Genomic DNA, 13134 nt, shown 5'->3' with positions numbered 1-13134 from the left:
CAAAAGGGATGATGGTCAAATTGAAATGGTAATGACAGAAGTCAGGAAAAGGTTAATCTGGATGAGGTGTGAATGACATAATAATGACCAGCTGCCATTATAGACAAAGAAAAAAAAGAGAGAAGTAAGAAGAAAAAAAACATAAGATGGGGGGGGGGAAGGGGGTCGGGGGAAGGGAAAAGGAAAGGGAGCCAAAGATGGCCAGGGTTTATGCTCTGAAATAGTTGAACTCACTGTTGAGTCCAGAAGGCTGTAAAGTGCCTAAACAAAAGATGAGGTGCTGTTCCTCGAGCTTGCGTTGAGCTTCATTGGAACAGTGGAGGAGTCCAAGGATGGAGATATCAGAGTGGGATTGGAGTGGAGAATTAAAGTGATAGGCGACCAGAAGCTCAGGGTCACACTTATGGACTGAACGGAGGTGTTCAGCAAAGCGGTCACCCACTCTACGCTTGGTCTCCCCAATGTAGAGGAGACCACATCGTCAGCAGTGAATACAGAATACTAAGTTGAAAGAAGTACAAGTAAATCGCTGTTTCACCTGGAAGGAGTATTTGGGGCCCTGGATAGTGGAGAAGGGAGGAGGTAAAAGGGCAGATGTTGCATCTCCTGCGCTTGCATGGGAAGGTGCCGTGGGAAAGGAGGAGGAGGGCATGCTGCGGGTGACTGTGGAATGGCCCAGGGTGCCGCGGAGGGAGCGGTCCCTTCGGAACGCTGGGAGGGGAAGATGTGATTGGTGGTGGGATCACACTGGAGGTGGTGGAAATGGCGGAGGATGATCCATTGAACGTGGAGGCTGGTGGCGTGAAAGGTGAGGACAAGGGGAACCCTTTCGTGGTTCTGAGAGGGAGGGGAAGGGCTGAAAGTAGAGGTGCGGGAAATAGAATGGACACGGTCGAGGGTCATGTTAACTACAGCGGAGGAGAAGACTCCTGGCCAAAGATCGAGGAAGGGTGGAATTTCAGTTGAAATCCACGTGGATGTACTCTTTTCAAACAATCGGCAGTTCTAACGAAGGGTCGTCGACCTGAAACGTTAACTCTGTTTTTCTCTCCACAGATGCTGCCTGACCCACTGAAATTTCCAGCATTCTCTGTATAATTTCAGATTCCAGCATCCGCAGTATTTTGCTTTTGTATTGTATATAGTGTACTCAGTTGGCATATTATATAATGCATCTCTATTTCAAGTGTATATTTTACTTGGCAAACATTTACCACCATTCACTGTGAAAGTTGTCATCTTTCTCTTTCACCCAAGTTTGAAATTCTGGCGTGAGTTTATCAGACACAACATATCTTGTTGCAGACTTTCATCTTAACATTTTACGAACAAACGCACAAACGTTAAAGTATACAAGCATATGTCATGCGAATACGAGTATTGAGATCACGTGTCCAATGATGTCTATATTACTCATTTTTATTTACTAATCAAAAATGCAATGAGTCACATCTGGATTCCCAATTTAGCCACAGAAAGCTAGTGGCTAATGTATTGGTCAAACCTGATCGAGAGCACACATGGATTTTGCAGCATTTTCATTCATAGTATAAATCCCTCTTTAAAAGCTTGGCATGAAATGACCTCAAATGTTGATCTAATTTGGACTTAGTTTTTCTTTCATTGCAGGGGTCCCACGTGTAATGTTCTGTTGACCTGCTGCAAGGACAATGTTTGTCGGTTATGGGCAGAAACCTTACTTCCAAGTGATAGTTTGCTTTCTGGCGAAGGCCACGCCCAATGGTCTGAATCTCTCGTTGCAACCAACAACTTCAAGAGGAACATATCCAGTCGGGAGAAGGTACAGAGTGCTTTTGAGGTGTGAGGAAGATTACAATAATGAATTCTAAGCATTTTTCTCTGAAGGGAAGAAAAACATTCTATGTAAATTGTTTAATCTCATTGTTAACTGTTTAAAATAAATGCTGTTGATTAACAATTTTTCTATATTAAGGTGATTTGAGTTTTTGTTTTCTTTGTAGTTAAACATCAAACCCTTTCGAATAGGGAGAAGGAGATCATCCGGTCTTGTTGCACATACTGGGTATTTACCCCACCAGCAGGATGCACATGATGTCCATAGGAATGCACCTCTGCATGCAAATTCACTCTGTCATTTTCACATAGCAGCTAGTATCAATCCAGCAACAGGTAAGGAAGTTCTGTATTCGACACCTATTGCGAACATACTATACTTTAAGTTCATATACCATTATTCATTTCTAATTGTTAACACACAGTTCTATCTCACTGTCACCTCTCTCGACTCCTCCACTGTCTCGAATTTGTCACACTGCTTATCCAATATCCAGTACTGGATGAACAGAAATTTCCTCTAACTAAATATTGGGAAGACCGAGGCCATTGTCTTTGGACCTCACCACAAACTCTGTTCTCTAGCCACCGACTCCATCCCTTTCCCCGGCAACTGTCTGATGTTAAACCAGACTGTTTGCAACCTTGGTGTCGTATTAGACCCTGAGATGAGCTTCCAGCCACACATCCACTCCTTCACCAAGACAGTTTACGTCCACCAGCATAATATCGCCAGATTCCGCTCCTGCTTCAGCTCATCTGCTGAAACCCACATCCGTGCCTTTGTTGGCTCTAAACTTGACTATTCCAATGGTTTCTTGGCCGGCATCCCATCTTCCACCCTCCATAAACTTGAGCTCATCCGAAACTCTGCTGCCCGTGTACTAACTCGTACCAAGTTTCGTTCACCCATCGCCTCTTTGCTCGCTGATCTGCATTGGCTCTCGGTCCAGCAATGCCTTCATTTTAAAATTCTCATCCTTATTTTCAAATCTCTACATGGCTTCGCCCCTCCCTATCTCAGCAATCTCTTCCAGCCTTACAACACTCCAAGATCTCTGCGGTCCTCCAATTCTGGCTTCTTGCGTATCCCTGATATTAATCGCTCCACCATTGGCGACCCTGCCTCCAAGTGCCGAGGCCCTGAGCTCTGGAATTTCCTCCCTAAACCTCTCCACCTCTCTACCTCGCTCTCCTCCTTTAAGACACAACTCAAAACCTACCTCTTTGACCAAGCTTTTGGTCATCTGTCCAAATATCATCTTGCGGCTCAGACAAATTTTGTTTGATAATGTACCTGTGAAGCACCTTGGACGTTTTACGATGTTAAAGGTGCTAGATAAATGTGAGTTGTTAACTATTTAAAATGAATGGAGTTGGAAATTGTAGTCAGGTAGCACAATATAAATTAACAGCATAATTGACATTTCACTTTTGAAATTATTTGCAAGATTTATGCTACTGGCTTTGTTTTTTTCATTACTGTCCTCCCAATACGTTAAAATGTTCTCTTTAGTTTACCTATAGCATCATAGAATTTACAGCATGGAAGGAGGCCATTTCGGTCTTCCATGTCCGCGCCAGCCGACAAATTGCTGTCCGGCCTAATCCCACTTTCCAGTTCTTGGTCTGTAGCCCTGTAGTTTATGGCACTTCAAGTGTACACCCAAGTACTTTCTAAATGTGGTGAGGGTTTCTGCCTCTACCAGCCTTTCGGGCAGTGAGTTCCAGACCCCCACCAACCTCTGGGTGACGAAATTTCCCCTCAAATCCCCTCTTAAACTTCTTCCCATTGACTTTAAATCTATGACCCCTCTGCTAAGGGAATTAAGTCCTTCCTAAACACTCTATCTAGACCTCCTCATAATTTTATACACCTCAATAAGGTCTCCCCTCAGCCGCCTCTGTTCTAAAGAAAACAAACCCAGCCTATCCAATCTTTCCTCACAGCTAAAATTCTCCGGTCCAGGTCACAACCTCGTAAATCTCCTCTGCACCCTCTCTAATGCAATCACATCTTTCCTGTAATGTGGTGACCAGAACTGCATGCAGTACTCTAGCTGTGGCTTAACTAGAGTTTTACACAGTTCAAACATAACCTCCCTGCTCTTGAATTCTATGCCTCAGCTAATAAAGGCAATTATTCCTTATGCCACCTTATCTACCTGGCCTACTTTCAGGGAACTGTAGACATGCACTTCAAGGTCCCTTTGTTCCTTCACACTTCTCAGTGTCCAACCATTTAATATTTATTCCCTTGCCTTGTTAGACTTCATGCATTACTTCACACTTAGCCCTGTGAAACCCCACTGGAAACAGCCTTCCAGTCACAAAAGCACCCATCAACCATTACTCTTTGCTTCCTGCCTCTGAGCCAATGTTGGATTCAACTTGCCACTTTGCCTTGGATCCCATGGGCTTTTACTTTGGTGACCAGTCTGCCATGTGGGACCTTATCAAAAGTCTTGCTAAAATCCATATACACAACATCAAATGCACTATCCTCATTGACCCTCCTTGTTACCTCCTCAAAAAATTCAATCAAATTAGTCAGACATGATCTTCCCTTAACAAATCCATGCTGATTGTCCTTGATTAACCCGTGGTTTTTCTAGTGAAGATTTATCCTGTCCTTCAGAATTTTTTCCAATAATTTTCCCACAGGTCAGCTTTATGGCCTGTAATTACTTGGAAGGATAGACAGAAAGGAAAAGGAGATGGCGTAGCATTTCTAGTTAGAGGAAATGAACGCAATAGTAAGGAAGGGCATTAGCTTGGATGATGTGGAATCTGTATGGGTGGAGCTGCGGAATACCGAAGGGCAGAAAACGCTAGTGGGAGTTGTGTACAGACCACCAAACAGTAGTGAGGTTGGGGACAGCATCAAACAAGAAATTAGGGATGCATGCAGTAAAGGTACAGCAGTTATCATGGGCGACTTTAACCTACATATAGCTTGGGCTAACCACGCTGGTAGCAATACGGTGGAGGAGGATTTCCTGGCGTGTATTAGGGATGGCTTTCTAGACCAATATGTCGAGGAACCAACTCGAGGGCTGGCCATCCTAGACTGGGTGATGTGTAATGAGAAAGGACTAATTAGCAATCTTGTTGTGCGAGGTCCCTTAGGGAAGAATGACCATAATATGGTAGAATTCTTTATTAAGATGGAGAGTGACACAGTTAATTCAGAGACGAGGGTCCTGAAAAGGAAAGGTAACTTCGATGGTATGAGACGTGAATTGGCTAGAATAGACTGGCGAATGATACTTAAAGGGTTGACGGTGGATAGGCAATGGCAAACATTTAAAGATCACATGGATTAACTTCAACAATTGTATATCCCTGTCTGGAGTAAAAATAAAACGGGGAAGCTGGCTCAACCGTGGCTAACAAGGGAAATTAAGGATAGTGTTAAATCCAAGGAAGAGGCATATAAATTCGCCAGAAAAATTGGCCACACCTAGAATATTGTGTTCAGTTTTGGTTCAACTGGGCTTGTATCCACTGGAGTTTAAAAGATGAGAGGGGATCTCATAGAAACATATAAACATATGAAATTCTGACGGGATTGGACAGGTTAGAGGCAGGAAGAATTCCCGTTTCTGGGGAGTTCCAGAACCAGGGGATAAAGGGTAAGCCATTTAGGACCGAGATGAGGAGAAACTTCTTCACTCCGAGAGTGGTTAACTTGTGGAATTCTCTACCGCAGAAAGTTGTTGAGGCCAGTTCGTTAGATATATTCAAAAGGGAGTTAGATATGGCCCTTACAGCCAAAGGGATTAAGGGGAATGGGGAGAAAGCAGAAACGGGTACTGAAGTTGCATGATCAGCCATGGTCTTATTGAATGGTGGTGCAGGCTCGAAGGGCTGAATGGCCTGCTCCTGCACCTATTTTCTATGTTAGAAAAAGCAACAAACTTTAGGACTGGGAGAAATTTAGAATTCAGCAGAGAAGGACAAAGGGTTTAATTAGGAGGGGGAAAATAAGAGTATGAGAAGAAGCTTGTGGGAATATAAAAACTGACTGCAAAAGCTTCTATAGATATGTGAAGAGAAAAAGATTAGTGAAGGCAAACATAGGTCCATTGCAGTCAGATTCAGGTGAATTTATAATGGGGAACAAAGAAATGGCAGACCAGTTGAACAAATACTTTGATTCTGTCTTCACGAAGGAAGACACAAATAACCTTCCGGAAATACTAGGGGACCGAGGGTCTAGTGAGCAGGAGGAACTGAAGGAAATCCTTATTAGCCAGGAAATTGTGATAGGGAAATTGATGGGATTGAAGGCCGATAAATACCCAGGGCCTGATAGTCTGCATCCCAGAGTACTTAAGGAAGTGGCCCTAGAAATAGTGGATGCATTAGTGATCATTTTCCAACAGTCTATCGACTCTGGATCAGTTCCTATGGACTGGAGGGTAGCTAATGTAACACTACTTTTTAAAAAAGGAGGCAGAGAGAAACCGGGTAATTATAGACTGGTTAGCCTGACATCAGTAGTGGGGAAAATGTTGGAATCAATTAAAAATAGCAGCACATTTGGAAAGCAGTGACAGGATCGGCCCAAGTCAACATGGATTTGTGAAAGGGAAATCATGCTTGACAAATCTTCTGGAATTTTTTGTGGATGTAACTAGTGGAGTGGACAAGGGAGAACCAGTGGATGTGGTGTATTTGGACTTTCAAAAGGCTTTTGACAAGGTCCCACACAAGAGATTGGTGTGCAAAATTAAAGCCCATGATATTAGGGGTAATGTACTGACATGGATAGAGAACTGGTTGCCAGACAGGAAGCAGGGAGTCGGGATAAATGTGTCCTTTTCAGAATGGCAGGCAGTGACTAGTGGGGTGCCCAAGGGCTCAGTACTGGGACCCCAGCTATGTACAATATACATTAATGATTTCGATGAAGGAATTGAGTGTAATATCTCCAAGTTTGCAGATGACACTAAGCTGGGTGGCGGTGTGAGTTGTGAGGAGGATGCTAAGAGGTTGCATGGTGACTTGGACAGGTTAGGTGAGTGGGCAAATGCATGGCAGATGCAGTATAATGTGGATAAATGTGAGGTTATCCACTTTGGGGGCAAAAACACGAAGGCAGAATAATATCTGAATGGCGGCAGATTAGGAAAAGGGGGAGGTGCAACGAGACCTGGTGTCATGGTACATCAGTCATTGAAAGTTGGTATGCAGGTAGAGCAGGCAATGAAGAAGGCAAATGGTATGTTGGCCTTCATAGCTAGAGGAGTTGAGTATAGGAGCAGGGAGGTTTTACTGCAATTGCACAGGGCCTTGGTGAGGCCTCACCTGCAATATTGTGTTCAGTTTTGGTCTCCTAATCTGAGGAAGGACGTTCTTGCTATTGAGGGAGTGCAGCGAAGGTTCACCAGACTGATTCCCAGGATGGCTGGACTGACCGATGAGGAGAGACTGGATCGACTGGGCCTGTATTCACTGGAGTTTAGAAGGATGAGAGGGGATCTCATGGAAACATATAAAATTCTGACAGGACTGGACAGGTTAGATGCAGGAAGAATGTTCCCGATGTTGGGGAAGTCCAGAACCAGGGGACACAGTCTAAGGATAAGGGGTAAGCCATTTAGGACTGACATGAGGAGAAACTTCTTCACTGAGAGTTGTTACCTTGTGGAATTTCCTACCGCAGAGAGTTGTTGATGCCAGTTCATTGGATATATTGAAGAGGGAGTTAGATATCGCCCTTACGGCTAAAGGGATCAAGGGGTATGGAAAGAAAGCAGGAAAGTGGTACTGAGGTGAATGATCAACCATGATCTTATTGAATGGTGGTGCAGGCTCGAAGGGCTGAATGGCCGACTGCTGCACCTATTTTCTATGTTTCTATGGTCGATCCCTTTCTCCCTTTTTAAACATAGATACCACATTAGCAGTCTTCCAGTCCTCTGGCACCATACCTGTAGCGAGAGAGGATTGTAAAATGATGGCCAGACCCTCTGCTACTTCCTCTTTTGCTTCTCTTAACAGCCTGAGATATTTTTCAGCCGGGCCTGGGAATTTATCCACTTTCAAAGCTGCTAAGCCCCTTAATACTTCCTCATTCTGTTTATTTAATCTAATATTTCACACTCCTCCTCCCTGATTGCAATGTCTACATCGCCCTCTCTTTTGTGAAAACAGATGCAAAGTATTCATTAAGACCCATACCCACGTCTTCCACCTCCACACACAGTCTACCTTTTATAGTCTCTAATAGGCTCTGCTTTTTCTTTCGTTGTCCTCTTGCTCTTAATGTATTTATAAAATGTCTTTAGGTTTTCCTTGATTTTTACTTCCCAAAATTTTTCATGCCCTCTCTTTGCTTTCCTAATAATTGCACCCCTGCACTTTCTATAGCCTTCTAGAGTTTCTGCAGTATTGAGTCCTCAGTATCTTTCATGAGCCTCCTTTTTTTTCTTTATCCTACCCTGTATGTCCCTTGACATTCAGGAGGCTCCAGATGTGTTAGTCCCACCCTTTTTCTTTAAGGAAACATACTTGCTCTGAACGCTCACTATCTCCTCCTTGAATGCCTCCCACTGCTCTGACATGGATTTACCTTCAAGTAACTGTTTCCAGTCCACTGTGTCTAAATCCCATCTCAGTTTAGCTAAAATTGGCTTTTCCACAAGTGGGAACTTTTATTCCTGGTCTATCTTTGTCCTTTTCCATAACTACCCTAAATCTAACTGAATTATGATCACTAGCACCAAAATACTCTCCCACTGATGCCCCTTCCACCTGCCCAGCCTAATTCCATAAAACTAAGTCCAGAACCGCACTCAGGGTAACACATGAATAATTGCCTGAAAACTAAACTGCTGCAGATGCTGGAAATGTTAAATAAAAACAGAAAATGATGGAAAGACTCAGAAGCATTTGGAGAGAAAAAGTAGGGTTAATGGCCAGAAAATTGCAGTCGGAGGCTTCCTGCGGGCGGACACCTCTGATCGGAATTTTTTTACGAAAGTACCGGAGGACGTATACTTGGGGTCTGATGCGCTGCCCTGCGTATAGGCTCTCACACCCCAGGAACGTAAGCGCAACCTGGGATCACATGGGCCTGGACTACCAATGAACATGGAGTATTTTCATTGATAATGTTTGTACGAGTTCCCGTTACTATCAATGAGAATACCCCTCAAAACACAAACACTACACAATAAATAAAAAAACACCTCACATTTAAAATTAATTAAAATTGAATTTAATTAAATGTTTTAGAGAAAAAAAATGAATTAATAGGATTAAAAATAAACTTACCTTAATGGACAGGGTTTTTAATACAAAAATTAGCGATGAAATGAAATTTTTCTATGTTTTAAAACTCTTGCGTTGGTAAAAGTAGGCTATACACTTGCTTTTACCAGGCATAAGAGTTTGAAGAACATTCGTTGGGCAAATAGCCCAAATCTCTGTCTGCGAATGACCTTCCCCGCGGATGCTTGTGATCTGTCAAAAGAAATCTTGACAGATTGCAAATGCCGTAAAGCAATAGTTCAGGTTGAACCTCCCTTATCCGGAACCACCCCTCATCCAGGACCATTCCCGGCCACCTGGTGGCACATGCGCAGAACTCCGACTTGAACTAATTGAAGTCCTTCCTCGCTGGCCTGAACCCGCGATCCACCCCCCGCCCCGCCCATGATCTCTCTGCTACACTCCCAATCCCAAGCCAGCCAGCCCCGATATCTCCTTGCTCAGTACCTGTACCATCCAATTTAACGTGACCACCCCTCGTCCGGAAAAATCCCGTATCCAGAACAAGCCAGGTGCTGAGGGTTCCGGATAAGGGAGGTTCAATCTGTACTGCAGAAATTAATGGCACTAAAAGCCGACAAATCCCCTAGAGCTGATGGCCTACATCCTGGGATTTCAAAGAGATTACTACAGAGATATGGATGCATTGGTTTTGATCTTCCAGAATTCCTTAGATTCTCGAACGGTTCCCGTGGATTGGAAGGTAACAAATAGAACCCCGCTATTTGAGAAAGGAGGGAGAGAAAACAGGGAACTATAGGCCAGTTAGCCTGACAGTAGTAGGGAAAATGCTAGAATCTATTATTAGGGACGTGGTAACAGGGCACTTAGAAAATTATTATATGATTGGGCAGAGCCAACACAGATTGCAGAAAAGGAAATCCTGTTGAATAAATCTTGGAGTTTTTTGAGGTTATAACTAGCAGGGTAGATAAGGGGAAACCAGTGGATGTAGTGTATTTGGATTTTCAGAAAGCATTCGATAAGGTTCCACACAAGAGGTTATTACACAAAATTAGGGTTCATGGGATTGGGATTGGGTCATTTTCGGATTGCCAGGCTGTAACTAATGGGGTACTGCAAGGGTCAGTGCTTGGGCCTCAGCTATCTACAATCTATATCAATGACTTAAATGAAGAGACCAAGTGTAATGTCTCCGAGCTTGTTGCCAAAAAACGCTAGGTGGAAAAGTAAGTTATGAGGAGGATGCAGAGAGGCTGTAAATGGGTTTGTGAGTGGCCATGAACATGGCAGATGGAATATAATGTTGAGAAACGTGAAGTTGTCCACTTTGCTGGAAAAATAGAAAAGCAGAATATTTTTTTAAATGGTGAGAGATTAGGAAATGTTGGTTTTCAGAGGGGCTTGAGTGTCCTTGTACATGAATCATTGAAAGGTACAGGTACAGCAAGCAATTAGGAAAACAAATGGTATATATTTTATTGCCCATTCCTAATTGCTATTGAGAAGGTGGCGGTGAGCTGCCGCCTTGAACCACTGCAGTCCATATGGTGAAAGTACTTTTCGGGAGGGAGTTCCAGGATTTTGACCCAGAGATGATGAAGGAACGCGATATACTTCCAAGTCAGGGTGGTGCGTAGCTTGGAGGGGAACGTGGTGGTGGTGTTCCCATGCGCCCACTGCCCTGGTCCTTCTAGGTGGTAGAGGTCGTGGGTTAGGCTATCCAAGAAGCCATGGCGAGTTGCTGCAGTGCATTTTGTAGATAGTACACACTGCAGCCATAGTACGCTGGTGGTGGAAGGAGTGAATGTTTAAGATGGGATGCCAGTCAAGCAGGCTGCTTTGTCCTAGATGGTGTTGAGCTTCTTGAGTGTTATTGGAGCTGCACTCATCAGGCAAGTGGAGAGTATTCCATCACACTCCTGACTTGTGCCTTGTAGATGGTGAAAAGGCTTTAGGGAGTCAGAAGGTGAGGCACTTGCAGCAGAATACCCAGCCTCTGACCTACTCTTGTTGCCACAGCAATTATGTGGCTGGTCCAGTTAAGTTTCAGGTCAGTGGTGACCTGCAGGATATTGATGGTGGGGGACTCGGCAATGGTAATGCCGTTGAATGTCAAGCGGCGGTGGTTAGACACGCGCTTGTTGGAGATGATCATTGCCTGGCAGCTGTGTAGCGCGAATGTTACTTGCCATTTATCAGCCCAAGCCTGAATGTCGTCCAGGTTTTGCTGCTTGCAGGCATGAGCTGCTTCATTATTTGAGGAGCTGCGAATGGCACTGAACACTATGCAGTCATCAGCGAACATCACTTCTGACCTTATGATGGAGTGAAGGTTATCGATGAAGCAGCTGAAGATGGTTGGGCCTAGGACACTGCCCTGAGGAGTTCCTGCAGCGATGTGCTTGGGCTCTGATGATTGGCCTCTAACCACCATAACCATCTTCCATTGTGCTTTACTCTTGTACTCCAATCATTTTATAATATTGGTTTTTATTACAAAATGGTTGGAGTACAAGAGTAAAGAAGTCTTGCTGCAATTACATTGGGCCTTGGTGAGACCACACTTGGAGGACTCTATACCATTTTGGTTGCCTTGCCTAAGGAAGGATATACTTGCCTTAGAAGGGAGTGCAACCAAGGTTCACCAGACTGATTCCTGGGATGGGGGAGATTGTTCTATGAGGAGAGATTGAGGAGACTCGGCCTATATTCCCTGGAATTTAAAAGAATGAGAAGTGATCTAATTGAAACATATACAATTCTTACAATGCTTGACAGGGTAGATGCAGGCAGGATGTTTCCCCTGGCTGGGGAGTCTGGAGGGGGTCACAGTCTCCAAATAATGGGTTGGCCATTTAGGACAAAAATGAGAAATTTCGTCACTCGGAGTTGTGAATCTTTGGAATTCTCTACCTCAGAGGGCTGTGGCTGCTCAGTCATTGAGTATATTCAAGACAAAGATTGATAGATTGTTGGATAGTAAGGGAATCAAGGGTTTGGATATTAAGGGAATCAAGGGATTTATGGATCGAGTCGGAAGGTGGAGTTAAGGTAGAAGATCAGCCGTGATCTTAGCGAATGGCAGAGCAGACTCAAAGGGCCGAATGGCCTACTGCTGCTCCTATTTGTTATGTTCTTGCCACCGAAGCCTTGGAAATCACTTCACTAGTTGGGAGTTTTCTATGGATGGGAAACTCTTCGGGTGGTTTGAAGTCATGTCCCCCTCAACATTTGCTGAGATACTTGCTGTCATTTTATATATTTTTTTTAAATTATGTTGAGCCTATTATGTTTTCTTTTATTAAAAAAAAGGGAGAAGTAAACTAATCCAAGTATCATCGTTAACCAGTTTATTATAGTATGATAAATGTTAGTGCACAATACAAGGTGTGGGTGATTTAACTCACAGGGTCACATGCAGCAAGTACGTAAAGTTATTTGTATTATATATTGAAGAAAACTAAATTTCTTAAATATAATTGCATTAGAAGCCCTAATTGGAGTGATGCGATTTCGGATTTAGCCTATGAAATGGCACATGGTGAGTTTCATGATCTTCGCCATGCCATTGTAATAAAGCCAGCCCCTTCTCTGCTAAAGCTAAACTGTCACCTAAGCCTAAGGAAGAGGGTGAACAGCCAGAGGTCCAACGACATAGGTAAAGAGAGGGATGAGATCCTGCAGGCAGATTTTAGGGAGCTAGGAAAGAGGATTACAAAGCAGGACCACAAACGTAGTAATCTCTGGATTATTCCCGGTGCCAGGCATGAGTGAATATAGAAATAGAAGATAGAGCAGATGAATACGTGGTTGGAGAGATGGTCCAGGAGGGAGGGCTTCAGATTCCTGGGGCATTGGGGCCTGTTCTGGGGGAGGTGGGACCTGTACAGGCCAGATGGGTTGCACCTCAACAGAGCTGGGACCAATATCCTCGAGGGGAGGTTTGCTACTGCTGTTGGGAGGGTTTAACCTAAGTTGGCAGCGGATGGGCATCAGACTGTAACATGAGAAAGGAGAAACAAAGGATTGGGAGAAACTGATAGCACTAAAGCAGGAAATAGTAAGGTATTAGAT

General features: G+C 43.9%; 1 protein-coding gene across 1 annotated transcript in view; it reads left to right on the top strand.

The window, feature by feature from the left end:
• LOC139253580 (dmX-like protein 1) overlaps positions 1 to 13134 on the top strand; it is a 200946-nt gene that overhangs the window by 95182 nt on the left and 92630 nt on the right. Inside the window, exons 8-9 of the mRNA XM_070873611.1 lie at positions 1630 to 1801; positions 1983 to 2151. Coding sequence (XP_070729712.1) covers positions 1630 to 1801; positions 1983 to 2151 — 341 coding nt within the window. The remainder of the gene's footprint in view (positions 1 to 1629; positions 1802 to 1982; positions 2152 to 13134) is intronic.

Source organism: Pristiophorus japonicus, chromosome 1 (assembly GCF_044704955.1).
Source record: "Pristiophorus japonicus isolate sPriJap1 chromosome 1, sPriJap1.hap1, whole genome shotgun sequence".
In the NCBI taxonomy this organism is placed as follows: Eukaryota; Metazoa; Chordata; class Chondrichthyes; family Pristiophoridae; genus Pristiophorus; species Pristiophorus japonicus.
The sequence above is the reverse complement of the archived record's forward strand: the minus strand, read 5'-3'. Positions and strand labels throughout refer to the sequence as shown.